The 21,071-nt window shown below is 37.5% G+C and overlaps 2 protein-coding genes across 3 annotated transcripts; both read left to right on the top strand.

The window, feature by feature from the left end:
- Positions 1–3,695: 3,695 nt before the first annotated feature.
- Positions 3,696–7,946, top strand: LOC145230441 (zinc transporter ZIP3-like). The gene is made up of 3 exons (XM_080095872.1): positions 3,696–4,219; positions 4,669–4,775; positions 5,738–7,946. Exons 1-3 carry the CDS (start codon positions 3,816–3,818, stop codon positions 6,382–6,384), a joined length of 1,158 nt encoding a protein of 385 aa, XP_079951998.1. The 5' UTR covers positions 3,696–3,815; the 3' UTR covers positions 6,385–7,946.
- Positions 7,947–12,077: 4,131 nt separating this feature from the next.
- On the top strand, positions 12,078–20,530 carry LOC145230447 (zinc transporter ZIP3-like). 2 transcript variants are annotated; one of them, XM_080095888.1, is made up of 7 exons: positions 12,078–12,303; positions 12,739–12,860; positions 14,264–14,340; positions 14,653–14,772; positions 16,954–17,264; positions 17,968–18,074; positions 18,840–20,530. In XM_080095888.1, the coding sequence occupies exons 4-7, from the start codon at positions 14,728–14,730 to the stop codon at positions 19,484–19,486; spliced, it is 1,110 nt and encodes a 369-aa protein (XP_079952014.1). In that variant the 5' UTR covers positions 12,078–12,303; positions 12,739–12,860; positions 14,264–14,340; positions 14,653–14,727; the 3' UTR covers positions 19,487–20,530. The 2 variants fall into 2 exon arrangements, with proteins under 2 accessions (XP_079952014.1, XP_079952006.1); XM_080095880.1 differs by lacking the exons at positions 12,078–12,303; positions 12,739–12,860; positions 14,264–14,340; positions 14,653–14,772 and having other exon boundaries at positions 16,756–17,264.
- The last annotated feature ends 541 nt before the right edge of the window (positions 20,531–21,071 follow it).

Genomic DNA, 21,071 nt, shown 5'->3' with positions numbered 1-21,071 from the left:
GAAATCTAAGTTACAGTCTCGAATCGTGGCTTGTCAGTTAACCGATGTTTTATCACGAACAAATTACTCAACACAGAGTTTCCGCTATGCTAACGTAACGTCTTACAACAGCGCAGTTGTTTTATTCTTCTTGTCAACAGAAAAACACGTGCTAGCTTCTTGGCAAGAACAATTGGGGTGTAGTGCTGATGGATGAGCAAATAGTCGACTCGTTTGAACCTTATGAAAGGTCATTTAACGGACACAAATAGTGAATGCATTTCCTTAAGAAATCTTGTAATCAGATATGACATACAAAAAGGGCGCTTTGCTTTCAGTTTTAGTGTTAAGGTTTGTTATTAAGATCGTGATGTAAGTTTAATTATGTCGGGAATATGTCGGTTTAAAACGTACATTTTAGTCATTATCTTTCTTATGCGGTCTGCTTTTCTAAATATTTTTAAATTTGAGTACTCAAATATATATAATAGTGCGGTTTTGACTAAACCTGTTGCTCAGTTATTGAGTGTTCTGAAAATTAGCTAGTTCCATTGTCAATCAATTCTAATTCAATCAGGCCACGAGCAAAATGCGATTTACTTAGTGGATTAAGACTCGTGTGTGGGTCGGAATTGAAACTTTTATTAAGCTCCGAAAAAGGCTATCTTAAATGTCTTGTTTGCAAGAATTGTGTTGTTTCTTCTTTTCCTCTGGGCTCACGTCTGGGCTTCAATATTCGTGCAAAACACTTTCTAATTTATTGTGCATGTTTTGTGTGTTGAAAAACGAAACAGTTTTGTCGTTTTACCTTACTCTTGCGTTAAGGTTTAAAGATGAATGTGAGTGAACTCTTTCTAAACTCTCTTAAGATAACTTAAGTCGCAGTGATGGCCCAAACAAACATAAATGTGCGTATAGTCTTCTGTTTTGAAAATGATATATTTTTGAGTTGCACGAAGCTTTTTGGAAACTTGAGATGTTGCGCAAAGCGAGGTTGTCGAAACACGCGATTGTTGAATTATCAAAAATATCGGTTTAAAAATATTGACTCTTCTATGCGCGAGTAACTGCGGGTAGGGAGAAAAGGGTTTTGTCATGCATGACTGCTTTTCCGCGACACCCCTGGATGACGCATGCGGCAAGAAAAAAGGGAAAAGCGGCACTTTTTCAAGTCGAGTTGACAAGAAGCAGGTGTAAGGGACCGCTGGGGGTTCAGTGTATTGACATGATATTTTAATACAGCTCTGTACGTATATTATGTAACAATACCACAATAGTAAAGCATGAGTGGTTAGATTTCTCATGTCTGGTGGATAATAGCAGGCCATAAAACGATCCGGCCATTGTCAGACAGATTGAGTTACGATCACAACAAGCTTTTTTCGATTGTGCGCGGCTTTCAACATGTCTACAGTCAACGGAGGTCGGCTGTAGTAGCTCAACCGTACAAACAATGTAATCTTACTTTTATTGTGATCGAAATGTAGTATCTCATGAAACTAAAGATGGTTGTTGGGATGGTTAACGGCCGTATTTAGCCAGTAAAGTTTTTTTTACATGAGAACAAGTTTAAGAATGCAAATTTTGACAGTAGTTGCAAAACAACCAATCCAGTTAAAAAGTCAGTTAAAAACATCGCTGGAAGTTATGAATGAAGTTTTAAAGTTGACTGTGTTACTATTTTGCGTAACTAGAGCTTGAAAAGCAGGAACTAATGGGGCCGCAGTCGTTTCCGTGTACGGCGTTTTGTGCTATGAGTCGATACTAGAATATTTAAGCTCACGAAATTGACATTCCAGAAACTTTTGCGACTTGCCACAAGCAACTGACATTACATTTTGTTTTTGAACTCGGGTGCATATAGTTGCTTTTTTTACAAGTACGAGTTCCATACGACGTGCAGTTTCAAAAGTCCTCATAAATGCGTTGTAATGTTGAGTTGTTGCAGTTATTTTTGTAAATTTTTAATGAAATTGCATAAACTGTGCTTTAGAGATATTAAATACCGATAATACCGATAGAGATATTGATACCGATATAACCGGTTGATGCATAGGAGAGTTAGATGGCAGTTCACACAAATGTTTATTGGAAGTGGCTTTTGTATAATGGAGTAAAAAAAATAAAGTGTAAAGCAGGCTATGCGTTGTCTTGCAAAGCACGACCGAAACATAAGTACGATTGATTGATAGTTTAACTACTGCACTAAACATCGCTTAATCTCCGAAAGCTTTGATTGTTTTTGATCAGATGATTTCCAAGCCTGTGTTGAGTATGGCACAGTTTATATTTGTTGACCAAAATGTGTTGGTTCGTTTTTGCAAATAAATTCACAAGATATCACACAAATCCCTGAGCTTGGTGTGAAATTTCACAGACATTATTTTTTAATATCGATTTTATATCGAAGCTTTAGATGCTTGTCTGGCTTTGCAGTACATACCCAACACACTTGTTTCCTTTCACCACTTCCTTACCCAAACATTTCTCCTTAAGGTGCACGATATCGCACTTGTGCTTCCTGCCTGAATGTATGTGAGCATTTTGACATGTGGTCGACCACCAATACCTCGCTCTGCTACTGCTTGAAGATTTTTATCAGTCAGATAGGTTCGTTGTCGGGCCAGTCTTGCTTGAGTGAGGTTTGACATTCAAGTGCTATGTTGACTCATACGTCGTGAACTTGTTTACTTGACAAGAGGTTCAACTGAAAGGTTTTGAAAGCATTTGTAGACAAACATATTGATTTTGTAGACAAACATATATTATTTGACGTATTCCACTGTGAAAAATGTAAGTTATGTTAAGTTTGGTGTGAATTGTTTGCAACGTTTTGCGCACCGTCGCAACTCATAGATTTTGCACTTGATGTAGGACGCAGTTAGTTTAAACTCACTTCAATGCTACCAATTCGGACAACATACATTTGATTGTAAAAATTGTATCTGCAGTGCATACAGTACACACGAAATTTCTTGTGGGCCACTGGAATATCAGTTGACAGATTATGTGTCATTGAAATGTTACAGGCGGATTTCACTTTACCTTATGTTTGATAGTTTTTGCACAATAATTAAAACCGAGGTCTCGAACTAAGTGTGTTTATTGTAATTAACGTCTCAATAGCCGATTTAACACCTCATTACACAATAGAATCGTTCTAAACCTATCATTGGCATTTATGCAACAAAATAACGACAACACAAATAGCTTTTACTTTTCACACGGCACTATTGTTTTGCTCACCGCACTAATCCGCCCGAAGCAAAGTTCTTCAGTTAGATCTGGTAAATTACCGTTGCCGCCCCAGGCCGCAGATTGCATGTGGTTTCCACTTACAAGATCACTTAGTAAAGGTTGGTTGTATTAGATTTACAGTTAGAGTTAGGATAGTGCAACTGGAAGCTGTTCGGGCAGAAGTCTAATACAATACACATCGCCCTATGATTCTAATTTTCGTTGGAGCAAGAGCTAACTAACAGGTTTGCTATATTTACCCATGAACATTTTGGTGTAGAATTGAAACTCCAAAGTCTTTACTCCAGAGAGAGTCAAATAAGTAAGTTTAGTAAGGTTAAGTTGAGTCAATAGCGTTGAACGAAAAACACAGAGCCAAAATGTCGTAAAATTAAAACCTTGCTACGGAACTGTAGTGATTCAAAACGGACAAACGACAGTTAGAGTTTGAGTTACTCATTGATATTCTTGAACACTCCGAATAATCGTTACTTTAATTTCACTATCAGGTGTTTTCGTGTAGCTTAAGTGTTGTGATAGGAATGTAAGTTTCCTATTGGCTGCCTTCAGAAGAATTTCGGATATTTACACCGGACACAATGGATGTTACCACCACAAAGATCCTCATCATATTTGGACTTCTTATCCTGACACTGTTCGCCGCTCTTCTGCCACTTTTCTGCGTCCAGTATTCCTCTCTGAAACGGCGAAGACAACGTCGATCAAGCGAGGGTTTCTGGGCAAAGTTGTTTTGGTGTTGCAACACCGGAAGCGGCTCCAAAAACGGGGATTCGCCTATTCCGGATGACACCGGATCCAAGATGTCGAAGTCTTCATCTTCTTCACTTAAGAAGAGAAAATCCAGGAGCCAGCGACTGATGAGCGCTCTTAATTGCTTCGCTGGAGGAATCTTTCTCGGAACGAGCTTCATCGGTTTGTTGCCGGAAATCCGCGACACTTTTGAAACTTTTGAAATCAAGTGGCCCCAACTCAGTGGACCAAAGTAAGTAAATTAGAGAATTCTCTAATTGTTTAAGCAGCTTCAGATTGTGTGTCTGTGAATTTTTCAGGATCGTTTAAATCTTGTGGCAGTTTTATTCACAAATCAATAAAGCAATAAACTTTTATTTGTACCCTGATAATAATCGATAAACCTCGTGCCGTGTAAACTCTATACGCCACGTGTCTTAATTTGAATTAGTAAGATTACCCCTCTTTAACTGTCTGTTTAAATTGACGGTTTAGAATTGTTGGTAAAACACCTGATTTCAAGAACCTAATTTTTTGTTAAATACTGACGTTAGAACCACGGAAACATAAAGAAAAAACCTAAGATTGAAGACTTTCAACGCCATCAAATATTTTTGTAAACATTGTTTAACGTCAGTTGCTAGTTAAACTCCTCAAATCAAAAAGCGAATGGAACAAAACATAACTGTTTTTTTTGTGCAGAGTGATGTTGGTAAACGGAACCAAAGTAGCTGAAGAGTCGGAAGCAGCCTTGATGCCGATTGCGGAGATTGTTATAACTTGCGGCCTCTTCCTGATTCTCATCGTGGGTGAGTGACAGTATAGGATACATAAACTGTTGTTACCAAACGAAGTGTTGCTCTCTGCTTGCTGATGGCAATTTCGCTGTGTTTTTACAAATTCGATTTCTACTTCATATAAGATGGCTTGATTTATGCATTGAACTCGCTTTGCAATTGATCTGTTGTGACACTTGACCCACCTAATAAATGCAACTTAAAATAAAATGCAATTCGCACCGTTTGTTCATTGCGATTATCTGTAGAGTGTTATTATCCTGATAAAAGCGACATGAATTGAACGTTGATACGTCAGTCAGTTAAAACAATACATTTGCTATAAGAGCATTATTTAGTTTGCATATCCATAGATTTTTAAAGCGGCGCAATGCAAAGATTTTGTGATCTGTCCTGCATGTAAACTGCGGATTAAAGTCCACTTGTCATCGTTATCGACCTTTTTAGCAGTTTATTTCTGTTATTTGGAACGTTACGGTAATACACGTGTTTATTCTCTTAAATTACACAGGAAAAAAAAATTACCTAGACCAAAAACCAAACTGCTAGAGCACTTTTATATCTGGCGTACATTAATTTATTGGCGTTGTTTATACATTGGTTGCCTGCAGTTTAGTTGTTTTGATCAAGAAACAAAATATTTTTGATAATATTTTGGCATTTCTCCAATTAAATTACCGTTTGTGAAAAGTATAGCCGACGATTTGTTTTCATAAAAAAATCACATGTATTTTTGGCAGATGTTGTGGTTTATCCAGGGCATAGTTATTAATACACCACAAAAGTTCTTTTTCATTGCGGTATTCAATTTGTTGTCTGCAACCGTTTTTTTACTAATCTACTTCAAAATGGCCTTGACTTTGCAACGAGCTTTCTTATCTAATGTGTTGCCAAATGTTTGAGACATAACAGTGATTTAATGAGGCCATACCAGTCTCACACTCGGACTAAATTTATGAAATTTTTGCACACAGAACAAACTGCACACGGCGTCAATCACTGGTATCACAAGAACAAGAGCAAGAAACAAAAACGAGGAGATAAGAAAACACTTCAAGTTGAGGCCGGTGAGATTACAGCGATGGAAATGACTCAACCGGACGGCAACTCTCAAACCAACAACTCCGATACGGAAGGCGAAGTTAAGCAAGCTCACGAACACGCTTCCATTCGGTCGCTTATGCTTGTGGCTACTCTGTCTCTTCATTCGCTCTTAGAAGGCATAGCAATGGGTCTGCAGAAGGACTTAGGCAGTGTTATGGCTATTTTTATTGCTGTACTCTTCCATAAATCGCTAATGGCGTTCAGCATGGGAACAAATCTTGTTCAAACCAAGCAAGCCATCAAGAAGGTTCTTGCAGCAGCTCTGATCTTCTCACTGATGTCCCCAGTTGGGATTTCAACCGGTCTCATCATCAAAGTTGCTGGCGGTGATGGTTACGTTACCACGCTTATAAATGTGGTGTTGCAGGCCATAGCCACTGGGACTTTTCTCTACATCACATTCTTCGAAGTGTTAGTGGCTGAATTTGAAGGTCACGGGCAACGCATTACTAAAGTTGTATCGCTTCTTCTCGGATACGGGGCGGTCCTGGGGTCGATTTTTGCACAACATGGCTGAAAAGTGACGAGAACTACGTTTACATAGCTGTGTATCACGGCTACCTCATCAACAAGCACTGCCACAATATTAAGTCACCAAACACGCTTAAGGAAGGCATTCTAAACAATGTTCAATTACATATATGAACTAACGTATGCTGAAAAGTGAACTAGTTTCGTACCCTGTTTGTCCAAGAAAGTTAATGTGCAATACTTCAACAGACTGGTCAATTGTAAATATCATCTGTACATGAAGGAATAAGTTGATTTTGGATTACACTTATTTGTTTATATTTACAAATTCTGTCGTTGTTATATTTTAAACGTATCGACAAAACCTATGTTATCACCAACAAAGTAATCGTACACAACTATGTTGCGCGTTACCAAAGAATTTTACAAAAATCTTGCAATCTTTCAAACAGCATAAAAAGCCACACTTGTGTATAGCGATTTCGCTGCATTCTTAACAAAGCAATTGAGTTTTGTACTTTCTCATTAAAGGTGGCTTGATATATATATATTGAACTCGTTTGCAATTGGACATGTTATGTAACCGTCAACAACACTTAACGCACTCAATAAATCCAACTTGAACTATAAGTGGATTAAGCCGATTTTGCAAGTAGTAAGTGTCAGTTTTACTGCAAACAATATATTTAATGTGGTAGAAATAACTTCAGCTGGTTTGTGACTTGGCTTTAAGTGACGAATAACAGCTCCCAAATGTTTTTGTGCTTTTAGCTTACAGTCAAAGCACATACCGTGTTCCTCACCTATATCAGTATGAATTACCATGTGTACTACTAACTATTACCACGTGGATGCAGACAGAAAGCTTTGCACGGGCAAGGGTTCCTTCCGAGTAACTCTTCTATTCAAAAATATGTTTATTTTTTTATCAAAGAACTTGGTAACCAAGGGAATTCCCCACCTTGTCTCATGTATGCAGGCATCACGTATTTTGTAAAAACGTGCGTCGTTTACAAACCCATTGGAAAGGACTAAAACGTAGAAGCAATTATTAATCGTTTGCGTGAGATTTTTTGGAATGATTACGGACATTAGCAATTTGTCACAGTACGAAAACTTTTGTTTTACTTTTTAGCTGGAAAACGAATTCATGTAATGTTAATACTACTTTCCCCCTAACACTCGCCGGCTTCCAGAAATTCTCGTGGGCTTTATGTATGTGAATACAAACAAACACTTCAAAACAACATCGTGCCAACTGTTCGTTTTCAACCTAAAATTCGTGCTTCGAGGACGATTTCAAATGTCACAAAAAATTTTTGAATAAATTGTTTTATATTTTTTGCACTCAATGAAATTTTGCGATGTAAATCTACGAACAGAATTGCTTTATTTTTCCATCATTGCATCACGCTACCATAAGTCACCGCCTAAGTGACGTCATCGGTCCTTTTTGACGCCATTGACCCAGTTGTGACGTTGTAAATATGTCATTATGACGTCAGGTTTTGGCATGTCGTTTCTACGTTTGCAGTATTTTGATGTGTATTTTTATGAAGCTGCTTGTTACACTTTCACAACAAATATATATTTCATGACCAAATATTACAGTAATGTGTGTTTGTGTGCAAGGGAGATGTGCGGAATATTTATTACGTCAGCTAATTTTTGTTTAAACGTTTAGTCAAGCTCACTCCATAAGCAGCTGCTTGGTAGTTGTTCTCAAGTAGTCTAGTCTGTGTTACTTCTTCGAATTACAAATTGAGGTCATGCTTGTCTTGTCAATACCTGATGGTATTTGGCAATTACATTTACAATTTTAATTTCAAACTTCAATCATTTACATGACATTCTATGCCAGGGGTGGCCAGACCTGCTTCATGCTCGAGCCGCATCTCACAAAACTTAGTTTTAAAAGAGCCGTAACGCAAAAAATCAAAAAACGAATTTATTCACTCGGAATGAAGTCTACGCTATCAAATAATGATTATTGTTGTGTGGTGATACTGTGTGTCTCCACCTGGGCTGCAAGGTATTTGAAATTAGGCTGAGATAATGGGAAAGTTTTTGCTTTTAGCTTCGTAACGACGTTTCAAGTTACTATTTTTGTAAAGATTGAGCGACGCTGGACAAATAAGACACACAGGTTTACCTCCATTATCATTGAATGGAAACTCCTCCTCCCATTCTGTTTTAAAAGTTATATTTTCCTGTTCATCTTTCTTTTTTGCAGTTATTTCTCAACAACGTGTTTTGGGCTAAACTTTGCAGTCATTGCATGTGCAACATTAAAGAGCCGCAATCAAAGGCTCAAAGAGCCGCATGCGGCTCGGGAGCCGCAGTTTGGCCACCCCTGGTCTATGCCATCATTAACCTTGCGTTGCGGTCGGGTGAAATGTGACAACGCTGTGGCACAATATATTCGACTTTAACGAAAGCAGTGGGCTTTTAATTAAATCTGCTGTTGTAAAGAAAGTTCAGCAGTTTTTTTTCTCTCGCAGTGACAAACTTTGGAAACTCGATAATACCTATTGACACAACTAACAATTTCATCAGAAATCTTTACAAAAAAAGACCGCGTCAAAATGTTTCTTTTTTTGAATTGGGTGAAGTGTTTGCAAACTCAATTTTAATAATACGCTTGTGTAAGTATGTGTCAAACTGCGTGGCCAAAAACCAACAATACAACTTTTTAAGCGTCAGATTAGCAGTATGGCGCATATTATAAATAACTAAGTTGTCTTTTGCACACATTTGCAAAGTCTCTTAAGTGTAAACTATTTATCCGAAATAATATTCTTGTATCGTTAACAGTAATTTATTTGCCATTAGGACGCAATCCGCGTACAACTTATTTTTGGACAGCACGACTTGCAATGTTGAGAGGTCATGACATTTGATGCGGATTTCTGCCTATTTTCGTGGAAAACTTTTGACATTTGTCCGCTGGAGCCAACTGGATTGTGTGTGTCCGCAGAACAACACTGTAATTATTTCCGCTGTTTGAAGGCGCAGATGTAACTTCTGCAATTCTGTTTCTCCTCTTGGAGAAAGTCGACATAATGTTGCAAACGAATTTAATAACACCTAATTGCGTAATGCCATTGAGTTTATACATGAGCTTCATTTGCTTCCAACAGTTTTAACCAGTTGTGGGATTCAAACTTTTGTCAGCCGGTTCTGTCACAAAAAGTCCATTGACAGTAACCAGTAACGCTAACCGGTTCGTTGATCTCATAAAATTTAGTGAGGCGGTTCTATAGAACCGGTGCAAAACCGGCTGAATCCCACCACTGGTTTTATGCCATTTCAGCGAACAACGTGATGGGGATAGCAAAAGCCGACATGGTAATAAAGCGTTCAATAACTAAACCAAAATGAGCATGTAATATGTTTACACCTCTCTCTGGTATGAGGGTTTGAACCCCATCTCGCCCGCTTAATTGTGTTTGCTGTCATTATTCTTTGAAAGTTGTCAAAATGGAAGCTGCGTGCGATACAAAAGTTAGTTTAGAACCATTTTGAAGCTAAAAATAAAGTCAACAAAACAATGTTTGTTTGAAATTCTTTGCATTCCATTTTAAACCGAATCTAGGCTACAAAGCCTAATGTTTCACGAAAAACAATAGAAAGTTTTTTTTATATTTTTGCAGTGTTTTTTTGCTCCCCTTCGAGCTGATAAATTATCGATGATCTGCTAATACATGTCTGTTGTGAATGACTTAATGCGTTAAAGCCAGTGGTGGGATTCAGCCGGTTCGCACCGGTTCTATAGAACTTTGATGAGATCAGCAAACGGGCTAGCATTACTGGTTACTGTCAATTAACGTTTTATAGCAGAACAGGCTGAAAAATATGCCTTTTGTGATAAAATCGGCTGACAAAAGTTTGAATCCCACCACTGGTTTAAGCTTTCTACTTGTTAGCTTGTAGACCAGTGGTTCTTAACCTTTTTGGTGCGATTTCCCATTAAAGTAAATCACCAAGTTATAATTCCCACCTCTGTTATTTTGAAAATAATGTTTTGTGCCAAACATTAACAAAAAAATTATTCTTTAATCGAAATAATTTTGTGAAGCGATTTGGTCGGGACCTCAAAGGTATACTGCGATTTTATTTAGCTTGATTAGTGATTTCTTGAGAAAGTAAAATCGTGTGGAATTTTGAAAAATCTCAGGTGCTTGCATTGGTCATTTATTGGATCACAATCAACAGATCAAATGCATATATTCGCGAACAATAACAAAGTCATTGATACTATTAGTAGTGTCTGTGACGTAACAAACGATGTTTGGATTTTTATGCGCCTTGCAAAACTAGATGTAGTTAATCTTGCATGTTGTTGCGGAAAATATTGTATTAAATTAACTTTCAATGGTTAATTTCAACCCACGGGCCCGAGTTTGGTGACTTCTGATTCACATAATTTCAGTACACATGGAACAACAAACCCAACTTCAAATTACCCACTTGAAATCCTCAAATTCCCCACTAGTGGGTAATTACCCACCGGTTAAGAACCACTGTTGTAGACAGTTGTGTACAAGCTTTTGGTGATAATGGACTTCTTACATCATTTAATCTAGCCTGTTTCCATTACTTACGTCTACCTCATGTACTTTTGGCGACATACGTCACCCATTATTGTAGAAAAATAGTGTTGCATAACATAAAGCAGAAATTGATTTTAATGGCACACGGTTTCATTGTCTAAAGGAGCATGGTTTCATTGTGTAAACTAATCAAATCAAAAGATTTAATATTTTGATGTTAAAAGCTCTCTTTAAATTCACCACACTAACTTTAAGTTAAGGCTTATATTAATGATCCACCTTTTAGATCAGTAAAATCAATAGCTATTACAATTCGCGGCACTTGTCAACTCTTCTATTATTTCTCTTCATTTCCTCTCATGCATTATGCATTGCAGCAAATAGTGATATATATATTAGTTGCCATTCCCAGATTATCAAACTGTCAGGAGATCTAAATCGATTTGAGCAGAAATCAATCGATGGGGTGAAACGGAAAAGTCCAAATTTACAACCACTAATTAGTTTAATCGCTTTGTCGTTTTTGTGTACTTGACTGTGGATTTCTGAATTGAAGGCAAAATTTCATGAAACAACTTAATAGTAGTATATACCCCTAGATTTTTACTGAATATTTTCTATTCTGCTTACGCTTGTAGATTTGTACGAGAGGCAAAACCAGATTACAAAACTGCGTTGTGTTTAAACGCACTTTCTCCGATTAACAAACATTATTTCAATGATACTGACGACAGCAGTTTTGTCGAAATGTTGCAAAAAGTCAAATAAATATATGTTATACATGCAGTTCCCGTGTCAAGTTAGTTTCAGTTAAGTTGTTTTTAAGGCCATGTCACGTATCCAACATCGACTACACAATTTAAATAAAGTCCATGATAAGGTAATAAACAAAGGAAATACACACTTTTTAAGGCTTATCAGTAATCTGTTGATGACTTTAATGCAGTTTTTATTTGTAATGTGATATTTCTCAAACGTGTCTACGTGGTCAAACATCAGTTAGTGATCCGTAGTGAACAAAACGTCACTCATTCAAAACGTCATTATCTGACAAATCTGAGAAACACGTGGCTTTTGCAATCACACTGGTGCTTCAGGCAGATAACATCCAAATGGACCGCTTGCTTTCTAACACGAACTCTAGACGGCATTACGGTCCATCACTGTAGAAACAGACCAATCACAGTTTATTTGTAGTTGTGTGTAAGTAAGTTAAATTTCAACTTTATTTATTTGGATGTTTTTATTCGTGTTTAAATGGAATCCGTACAGAAGTGTCAGTAGACTGTCTATCAGAGGTAGAGAGCGGACAGTTTGGCATTTGCATCAACTTGACCGCAGTTTAATACATTAAGAAACAGGAATCCACTAAGGTCTGCATTGCTTTCGGAAGCACAACGTTTTAAATAAAGGTACTTAACATGATCTTGCATTGTAATTGGATGTTAAGTTTATTGTTCTGTTTTTCACTCTTCTGTCTTGTTAGATAGGTTGGACTACATAAACATGGTCTCGGGCGACACATTTTGGTAATTTGTATTGTATAATTTTTTTCGCTAGCTGGGGTTGTAGAGTGTTGAACAACGTATTTGACCTGCATACAACATCTTGCATTACATATAGGTGTATTTAACTTTCAAGTTTTGTTTCTAACTTTAAAAACTTTTAAACAAAGAAATAGATTGAAGGCCACATACGGACATTTAAATGTGGAAATTTGTGGTTGGAAATGCCGTAGGGTCTAACCCCGTCATAAACAACATTACGTTTCAGGTGATGCTTGGTCTTGTTGCGTTAGATACAACACTAAAGTCATACTAATTACAATAAAGCCATATATGACTTAGGTATATCTTACGAAAATCCAACCAAAATATAATGCACTCTGATGCACCAACGACCAGCAGACGATTTACGTTTTCGTCGGATCAGGATTCGTGACCTTCGTATCAAGTAGACACAAGTCGAGGTAAAAGAACAGGTTTAATCATTAAATTAACGGCCCAAATAGACGTAAAAAGCGACATGCTCAGTTGTTTTAATGTTTTAGCAAATGCTCATGTCATCATTAGTGATAACAGGTTTAGTTCTTAATTTGTAAAAAAGACTACTTTTATATATAAGCTATTGCCGTCATGCATAATATCAATTTTGTAGAGCTCTTCTGGCAAATGTAATTTTATTCCGTCTTTTCGACGTCTTATACAGGTCACCTTCATCAGGGTAAATAACATTGAATGCGACTAGTACAGTGTACGATAAACAAAGGAAAAAAGGATGGAACGCAGGGGGATGACAAATGATGACTAAACGTTACGACAGTCGAACATGAAACGTAAACGTTGGTTGAATGCTCAGCCGTATTAAACTTATGCGGCTTTAATTCCCAGATAAAAAGGATAACGAGGCCTTGTCTCCTGTTTGCAGTTACAATAAACGAACTTTATGCACACCAAACTTGAAGAAACACATTCAGATAATGAATAACACTTTGCTTACTCTTTTACAGTAAACCTGGTTTAACTTGAAGCTGGGTTGTAACAAACCTAAGGATCATAGGAGTGAGGCTAAAATATTTAGAAGTTGTATAACTATAGAGTTGAGTTCATCGAATCGACCAATGAGACTGACACGTATTTTCGTTAAACTTTCAAATCCACTATGTATTCGCAGATTTTGACTTGTGATGCAGATTTGAAAAACAAAACAAGTCACACGTTTTGTCGAAAAAAAAACCTCGGCTTGTCATATTCCACGCGTAGTAGGACGTCCTGATTAGACTAGACAAGCAAGCTACTTCTAATCAGCTGCTGTATTTGTCTTGTCATTAAAACAATGTCGTAACACAAGATAAATGCTGAGCAATGTGCGTCAAAGGGAAATTACAAATGTACACAGATTTGCGGCAGATAAAAAAAAATTACAACTTTTTGGTCGTTGAACCTTTTAGGTTCACTATACTGAGGGAGGGGGAGTATGGTCTTGCACTCAATTGTAAGCAAGGTCTTTGCTTGTGCCCACAAGTGTGTTATCTAAGTGTTGCATGTGGCCACATTACACACATATAGCAACCCTTGTTTGTTGACTTTACCATGTCCCAACTACAACATCGATGCATCAGTTTTTATCAAGCTCGTTAATGTTTTTCTGTTCAAACTCATTTTAGTTTTTTCCATGGACTAACGTATAAATTTAATCGCGTTATGTCTCTTTTATTATTGCTGTGTTTGGCTTGTTCAGTAATAAAACTTATGATAGGGTTCTGGCGTAGAACTTTGGTTATTTTAATATGTTTGAATATTTTACCTATTTTTTCAACATCCTCATGTTGGTCTTAATGCTCACAACATTTCTACTCTCCATGTGGATCAGCAACACGGCTTGCTATGATGCTTCCTATAGCTGTTTTCCGAGAATTGAAAGCTGATTCTGAAAGAGGATCTGAAAGAGTAAGTCTGATGGCAAGCTATGCCCGCTTACATATACTGATGATGCTGTTAAAGCGAAAAAACACGTATCTAAAAAGGACAAATGACTTTTTTGGGATTGCTTGCCACGAGTTTAGCTTGTGTGACAAACCGAACGGTGTTAGTGTTCTGAGCACAAGCATTGTAGTCTTTTGTTGCCTTTTTGGCCTTGTTGCATCGAACTAAATTTGGATGATTGTTTTAACCGTTTAAACTTTAACACAGCCAAATAACAAATTTTAAGTAACTGCTGTAAAATACAGTAATTTCAATCTACTTGTTGTTTTGATGTAGATCCGGGAAGAGAAACTCTCACGATTCTAAACCAACGGCAACAAGAGCATCATAACGCACGAATCCGACAGTGGAATGCAAGTGAGATTTTTTACCGATAACCCAGCGTTCGAGAAAGAGGTGAGACAAAATCCTTGCTAATCAACAGGCATTCCTACAGAACTCGTAAGAAATTGGCGTTTCTAAAAAGTTGCAGGAGGTCAAATTATTTTTGTATTACATGAAAGTTTACCCTTAGCAAAATCAAATGTGAATAGTAGATAATGTAACCACATTTGTCGTCAACTAAAGCTTGATGCAGAAAGCGAGTATTCTCGACAGTAATTGCCGACAGTGGCGGATTAAGGGTCTGCTGGCCTGTAGGCACATTTTATAAGTGGCCTGAAAATCAGGGTTGCCAACTAAAAAATTAGAATTATCAGTGTTGCCAAATCATTGTCACAAAGATCGTTGTTGCAACTATAACACAGGGTACCGTGCAAAAATGTGGTCATATGCCTAAATAAATAACAACTTTGCGCGTTTTTGCGATTGAAAACGCGTCAACTAGTTTTTGGAGGTTAATCTTACGGAGTAGATCGCTTTCAATACACGAAAGTGCATCAAGACGTTGTTGACACATTGTTGATCGTTTAACGTCTTTGAAAACATGACCAAATTTCTACTGATTTTAAAGTGGCCTGGATTTTTGACTGGCCTGCAGGCACGTGCCTACATTGCCTAATGGTTAATCCAGCACTGATTGCCGAACTCCAATCCGTCAGTTAAAAACATCGTTCGAAGTAATGAATAAAGTTGACTTGGTTGCTATTTTGCATAACTACAGCTAGATTTGAAAAACATGAACTATTGGGGTTGCAGTGGTTTCCTTGAGCGGCGTTTTGTGTTGTGAGTTGATACCAGGCAGGAAATTAAAGCTCACGAAATTTGAGCTTTTCTTGAAACTTTTGCGATTTGTCACAAACAACTAACATAATATTTGTTTTTTCATGGCACGAGTGCGTGCCGTTTTTCAAAGCGTAGGAAAGTGGTGTTGTTGTTGTTGTATTTGTTGCAGTTATAAGTTTTGAATGCAATTGCATGACCAGAGCTTCGGAGATATTTTAATCTCGATATACCCGAATAATGGACAGGAGAGTTAGATTACAATTAGATTACAAAAGCGGGTTAAGCGTTGTCTTGCTGTCTCGACTATAACATAAGTTTGATTGGTTGATAGTTTAACTACAGCACTAAACATCGCTTAATCTTTGACATTTTATTTTTTGATTAGCATCATTTCCAAGTCCGTGTTGGGTATAACACAGTTTATGTTTGTTGTCCGAAACGTGTTAGTCCTTTTTCGCAAATAAATTCACAAGATATCACACAAATCTCTGAGCTTTAATAATTAGCTTTGAGACCCTGCCAGGCTTTGCGATACAAACCTTACACACTTGTTTCCTCTCACTAATTCCAAACCCAAACATGTATCCTTAGCGTGCACGATATCACACCATTGCTTATGGTTGAATGTGGAAGATTTTTGTCATTCACATCGGTTCGTTGGCAAATCAAGTGTTATGTTGACTCATACGTTATTGACTTGTTTACTAGACAGGAGCTTCAACTAAAAGGTTTTCTGAAAGCATTTGTAGACAGACAGATTGATTAAGCTGTGAGTGGTTTGCTGCAGTTAGTTTTCATATATATATTTCAAGAGACGCATTACACTGTGAAAATGTACAGCGATTATTTAAACTTTATTGTAAGGCAGAAGTTACATACATAGAATCGCGTTATGATTAAAATTGTTGTTGGAGTAAAAGCTAATTAACAGGTTTGCTATGTTGGCAAAAATAGAAAAGAAATATTTGCTCATAAACATTTGTGGCATAGAGTTGAAACTACAAATTAGCAAACTAACTGCAACGACTATCAATTATCATAGTTATGTGATGTGAAATTGAGTTTTTATCGTTAAAAGGAAAAAACTCAGAGGCAAAATTGAATATCATTGCCACTTTGCTACGGAACTTTAATGATTTGTAACAGACGAACAAAATCCCAGGTTTGATTTACTCATTGATGTTCTTAAAATATTCTACGTTTAATCAGTACTTTAATTCACGTTTAGGTGTTTTAGCGTAGGAGGTTTGATAGCAATGTAAGTTTCCTATTAGCTGCTTGCCCCAGAAATTTAGTTTTATAAAATCCTACACACCTGACAGAATGGATGTTACCACCACAAAAATACTCATCATTTTTGGACTTCTTATCCTCACGCTGATTGCAGCTCTTCTTCCCTTTTTCTTCGTCCAGTACTCCTCTATAAAGCGACGCCGGCAACGTCGATCAATCGATGGATTCTGGTCAAAGTTTTTTTGGTGTTGCAACACCGGAACCGGTTCCGAAAACGGTGATTCACCTGTTCCGGATGACACCTCCAAGATGACGAAGTCCACGTCTTCTTCTTTTAAGAAAAGGAAATCCCGGAGCAAGAGATTGATGAGCGCTCTCAATTGCTTCTCCGGAGGAATCTTCCTTGGAACGAGTTTCATCGGTTTGCTGCCGGAAATCCGGCACGGTTTTGAAACGTTTGAAATTAAGTGGCCTCAACTCGGTGGACCAAAGTAAGTCAGTTAGACAATTCTCTAACTGTTTAAGCAACTTCACATTGTGTCAAGTTTATAGAGCTCTTCTGGCAAATGTATTCTTACTCCGACGTTTTGGACGAATGCGAATTGGCATTCAGTGTTATTTACCCTGATGAAGACTATAGGACGTCGAAACGGACGTCGAAACGTCATGCATAGGACGTCGAAACGTCGGAATAAAAATACAATTGCCAGAAGAGCTCTATAAACTTGATACTATGCCTGGTAGCAATAGCTTATTTACATCAATTTCAGGACCACTTAAATATTGAGGCAGTTTTATTCACAAATCATTAAAGCAATAAAACTTTATTCTTACTCTGCTAATCAATGAGCCACATGCCGTATGCGTATTCTACACGCTGTCAACAATAGTAGTTGACGTACCTATGCCTTACATTGAGTTGTGAAGATTACAACCGTCTGTTTAAACCGAACTTTTTATCCAATATCAAGAATCTAAAATGCTGTGTAATGACGTTGGATCGGCGAACAGAAACTTAACGTTAACATTTGTTAAAAAAAATGTTTAAGCATTTGTTTAAGAAAATGTGGCACAAGTTATCAAATATTTGTGTAAACAGTGTTTATGTCGGTATGGTAAAAAGTAAAAGAAAACTCCCAACTGCTCACATGGCCTAACGAATAAAACAAAACATAACCGTTTTTTTTCGTGCAGAGCGATGCTGGCAAACGGTACCAAAGTGGTTGAAGAGTCGGAAGCAGCCTTGATGCCCATTGCGGAGATTGTTATAACTTGCGGCCTCTTCCTAATTCTTATCGTCGGTGAGTAACAACAAAATACAAGAACTGTTGCGACCAAATGGACGTGTTGTCCTCTGCTTGTTACAGGCACTTGCTATATCCGATTAGAAGTCTTGGCGTTTATTATATAGCGCTTACCGTGTCGTTGTTCTCGTCTTTCGCCCATTTTTTCTTCTGTTCATTAGTTTGTATAAAGGTGGATACTGGGCTAGATTTTGAAAGCGGCGTTGTGCAAAACACTTTTTGTGATTTGTTCTGCATGTAAACTGCGGATTCCAATCAACCTGCCATTGTTATTGATCTTTTTGGAAGTTTTTTTAGAATTTCTCTCACAAAGATAGACTTGTTTGTCGACTTTGCAAATTTTTGGGAAACTATACGCCCACCAAAAAATTACCTTGACCAGAAACCAAACTGTCAGAGCGCTTGTATATGTGGTGCACATTAATTATTGACTTTATTCATACGTTAAAGGTTGCGGGAAGTTTTATGTTTTTAGTCAAGAAACAAAATATGTTTGATAATAATCAAGTTAAATTGCCGATGGTGTTGAGGAAAGCCTACGGGCGTCGCGATTTTTCTTTAAATATGCATCGGTGTCTTTGTAGAAGACGTAGTATATACCGGGCATAGTAATTGTTACGCAACAAAACTTGCTTGTTTTATGACGTTATTCAAAAAGTGACAAGCTTTTTTATCCAAAGTGTCAAAAACTGCTCAAGGCATAGCAGTGATATAATGAAGCTATAAAACCATACACCGTATTGTATTATATTTTGCACACAGAACAGACTGCACACGGCGTCAATCACTGGTATCACAAAAACAAGAGCAAGAAACAAAAACGTGGAGACAAGAAAACACTTCAAGTTGAGGCCGGTGAGATTACAGCGATGGAAATGACTCAACCGGATGGCAACTCTCAAACCAACAACTCAGATACGGATGACGAAGTCAAGCAAGCTCACGAGCACGCTTCCATTCGGTCGCTCATGCTTGTAGCTAGTCTGTCTGTTCATTCATTATTAGAAGGCATAGCTATGGGCCTGCAGAAGGACTTAGGTAGTGTTATGTCTATTTTTATTGCTGTACTCTTCCATAAAATGCTTATGGCGTTCAGCATGGGAACAAATCTTGTTCAAAGCAAGCAAGCCATCAAGAAGGTTGTTGTAGCAGCTCTGATCTTCTCAATGATGTCACCAGTTGGGATTTTAACCAGTCTCATCATTGAGGTTGCTGGCGGAAATGGCTACGTTACCACGCTTATAAATGTGGTGTTGCAGGCCATAGCCACTGGGACCTTTCTCTACATCACCTTCTTCGAAGTGTTGGTGGCTGAATTTGAAGGTCACGGGCAACGCATTACTAAAGTTGTATCACTTCTTCTTGGATACGGGGCGATCCTGGGGTCGATTTTTGCACAACATGGCTGAGAAGTGAGAAGAATCACATTTACATAGCTGTGTATCACGGCTACCCCATCCGCTAGCACTGCCACAATATTAAGTCACCAAAAAGTCTTCCTAACAAACTTTCAAATACATATCTGAAATATAATTTGTCTAAACAGGAACTGCATGGAAGATGTATGCAATATTGGTATTAGATCTACAAAGGTATTGACTTTTTATAACTGATTAAATAAACAATCTAATGCAGTAATATGAATACGCATAGTGTTGATCATTTGTGTAACCGCAACCCGATTACTAAAAGCAACATTGAAATTTTTGTTTATAATCTTAAAAAAAAACATTTTACATCAAATCAAGCTATCCCTGTAACAGCATAAAAAGCCGCATTTGCGTATGATTAATTTCGCTGCGTTTTACCAAAGCCATTGAGATTTTTACTTTCTCATGAAAGGTGACTTAATATATACGTCGAACTCGCTTGCAATTGGCCTTGTTATGGAACTGCCAATAACACTTAACGCACCTAATTAAACTCTACTTGAAATAAAGTGGATGAAACCGATTTTGCCCTACGAAAACTTTTGTTTTACTTTTTGACAGAGAAACTAATTGATGTAATGTTAATACTACTTCCCCCTAACACTCGCCAGCTTTAGGAAACTCTCGTGAGGATTTTGTCAAGCGATTTCAAGCAAACACTTCGTGCCAACTGTTCGTTTTTACCCTAAAATTTGTGCTTGTCTCACGATTTAAAATGTCACAAAAATATTGAAGTTTTTTAAATGAATTGTTTTATGTTTTGCACTCAATGAAATTTTGCGATGTAAATCTATGAACAGAATTGCTTTATTTTTCTATCATTGCATTACACTGCCGTAAGTCCACCGCCTAATGGACGTCATCGGTCCTTTTTGCCGCGATTGACCCAGTTATAACGTTGTTAAATGTCATTATGACGTTAGTTATCGAGAGGTCGTTTGTACATTTGCATTAACTGAGTTATATTTTTATGAATCTACTTGTTACACTTTCACAACAAATATATATTTCATGACCAAATAATAGAGCAATATGTGTTTGTGTGCTAAAGAAAAGTGAGGAATATTTATTATGTCAGCTAATTTTTGTGTAAATGTTTCGTCAAACTTATGTACCAAGCAACTGCCTAGCACAGGGGTGGGCAACCTGTGTCACTGTGGGGCCAAATACAATAACACAAGGTGATTTTACTTCGTTGCATGCCAAAAATGCCATACTACAAGTAAATTCGCATTTGATTCTAGCAGCATATTGTCAGGACGCAGGAAAATAGCACAGGGCGCACTTATCTGCTCAAGAAAATACAATTATTTGACTCGATTGCCAGTACATTTTAAATCCAAGTGTCTCTGCGGGCCGCACAACTTTAGTCAAAGTGCCGTATGTGGCCCCCACCCCTGGCCTAGCACAAAAACTCTTATATTCTTAGTCAGCTCCACGAATTTCAAATTGAGGTCATGCTTGTCATGTCAATACCTGATCGTATTTGGCAATTAACCTGATTTTAATTTCAAACTTCAATCATTAACATTACATTTAATGCGATCATGAACCTTGTGTTGCG

This window comes from Phallusia mammillata, chromosome 1, assembly GCF_965637545.1.
Source record: "Phallusia mammillata chromosome 1, kaPhaMamm4.hap1.1, whole genome shotgun sequence".
NCBI classification, from domain to species: domain Eukaryota; kingdom Metazoa; phylum Chordata; class Ascidiacea; order Phlebobranchia; family Ascidiidae; genus Phallusia; species Phallusia mammillata.
This window is presented reverse-complemented; position numbering and strand designations above follow the sequence as displayed.

What these genes read in the sequence shown, in the direction of transcription:
- LOC145230441 (XM_080095872.1), top strand. Translation starts at nt 3,816, where the DNA reads ATGGATGTTACCACCACAAAGATCCTCATCATATTTGGACTTCTTATC. An exon ending in CCCCAACTCAGTGGACCAAA is followed by an intron (nt 4,220 to 4,668) that starts GTAAGTAAATTA and finishes TTTTTTGTGCAG; the next exon opens with AGTGATGTTGGTAAACGGAA. An exon ending in CTTCCTGATTCTCATCGTGG is followed by an intron (nt 4,776 to 5,737) that starts GTGAGTGACAGT and finishes TTTTGCACACAG; the next exon opens with AACAAACTGCACACGGCGTC.
- LOC145230447 (XM_080095880.1), top strand. Translation starts at nt 16,864, where the DNA reads ATGGATGTTACCACCACAAAAATACTCATCATTTTTGGACTTCTTATC. An exon ending in CCTCAACTCGGTGGACCAAA is followed by an intron (nt 17,265 to 17,967) that starts GTAAGTCAGTTA and finishes TTTTTCGTGCAG; the next exon opens with AGCGATGCTGGCAAACGGTA. An exon ending in CTTCCTAATTCTTATCGTCG is followed by an intron (nt 18,075 to 18,839) that starts GTGAGTAACAAC and finishes TTTTGCACACAG; the next exon opens with AACAGACTGCACACGGCGTC.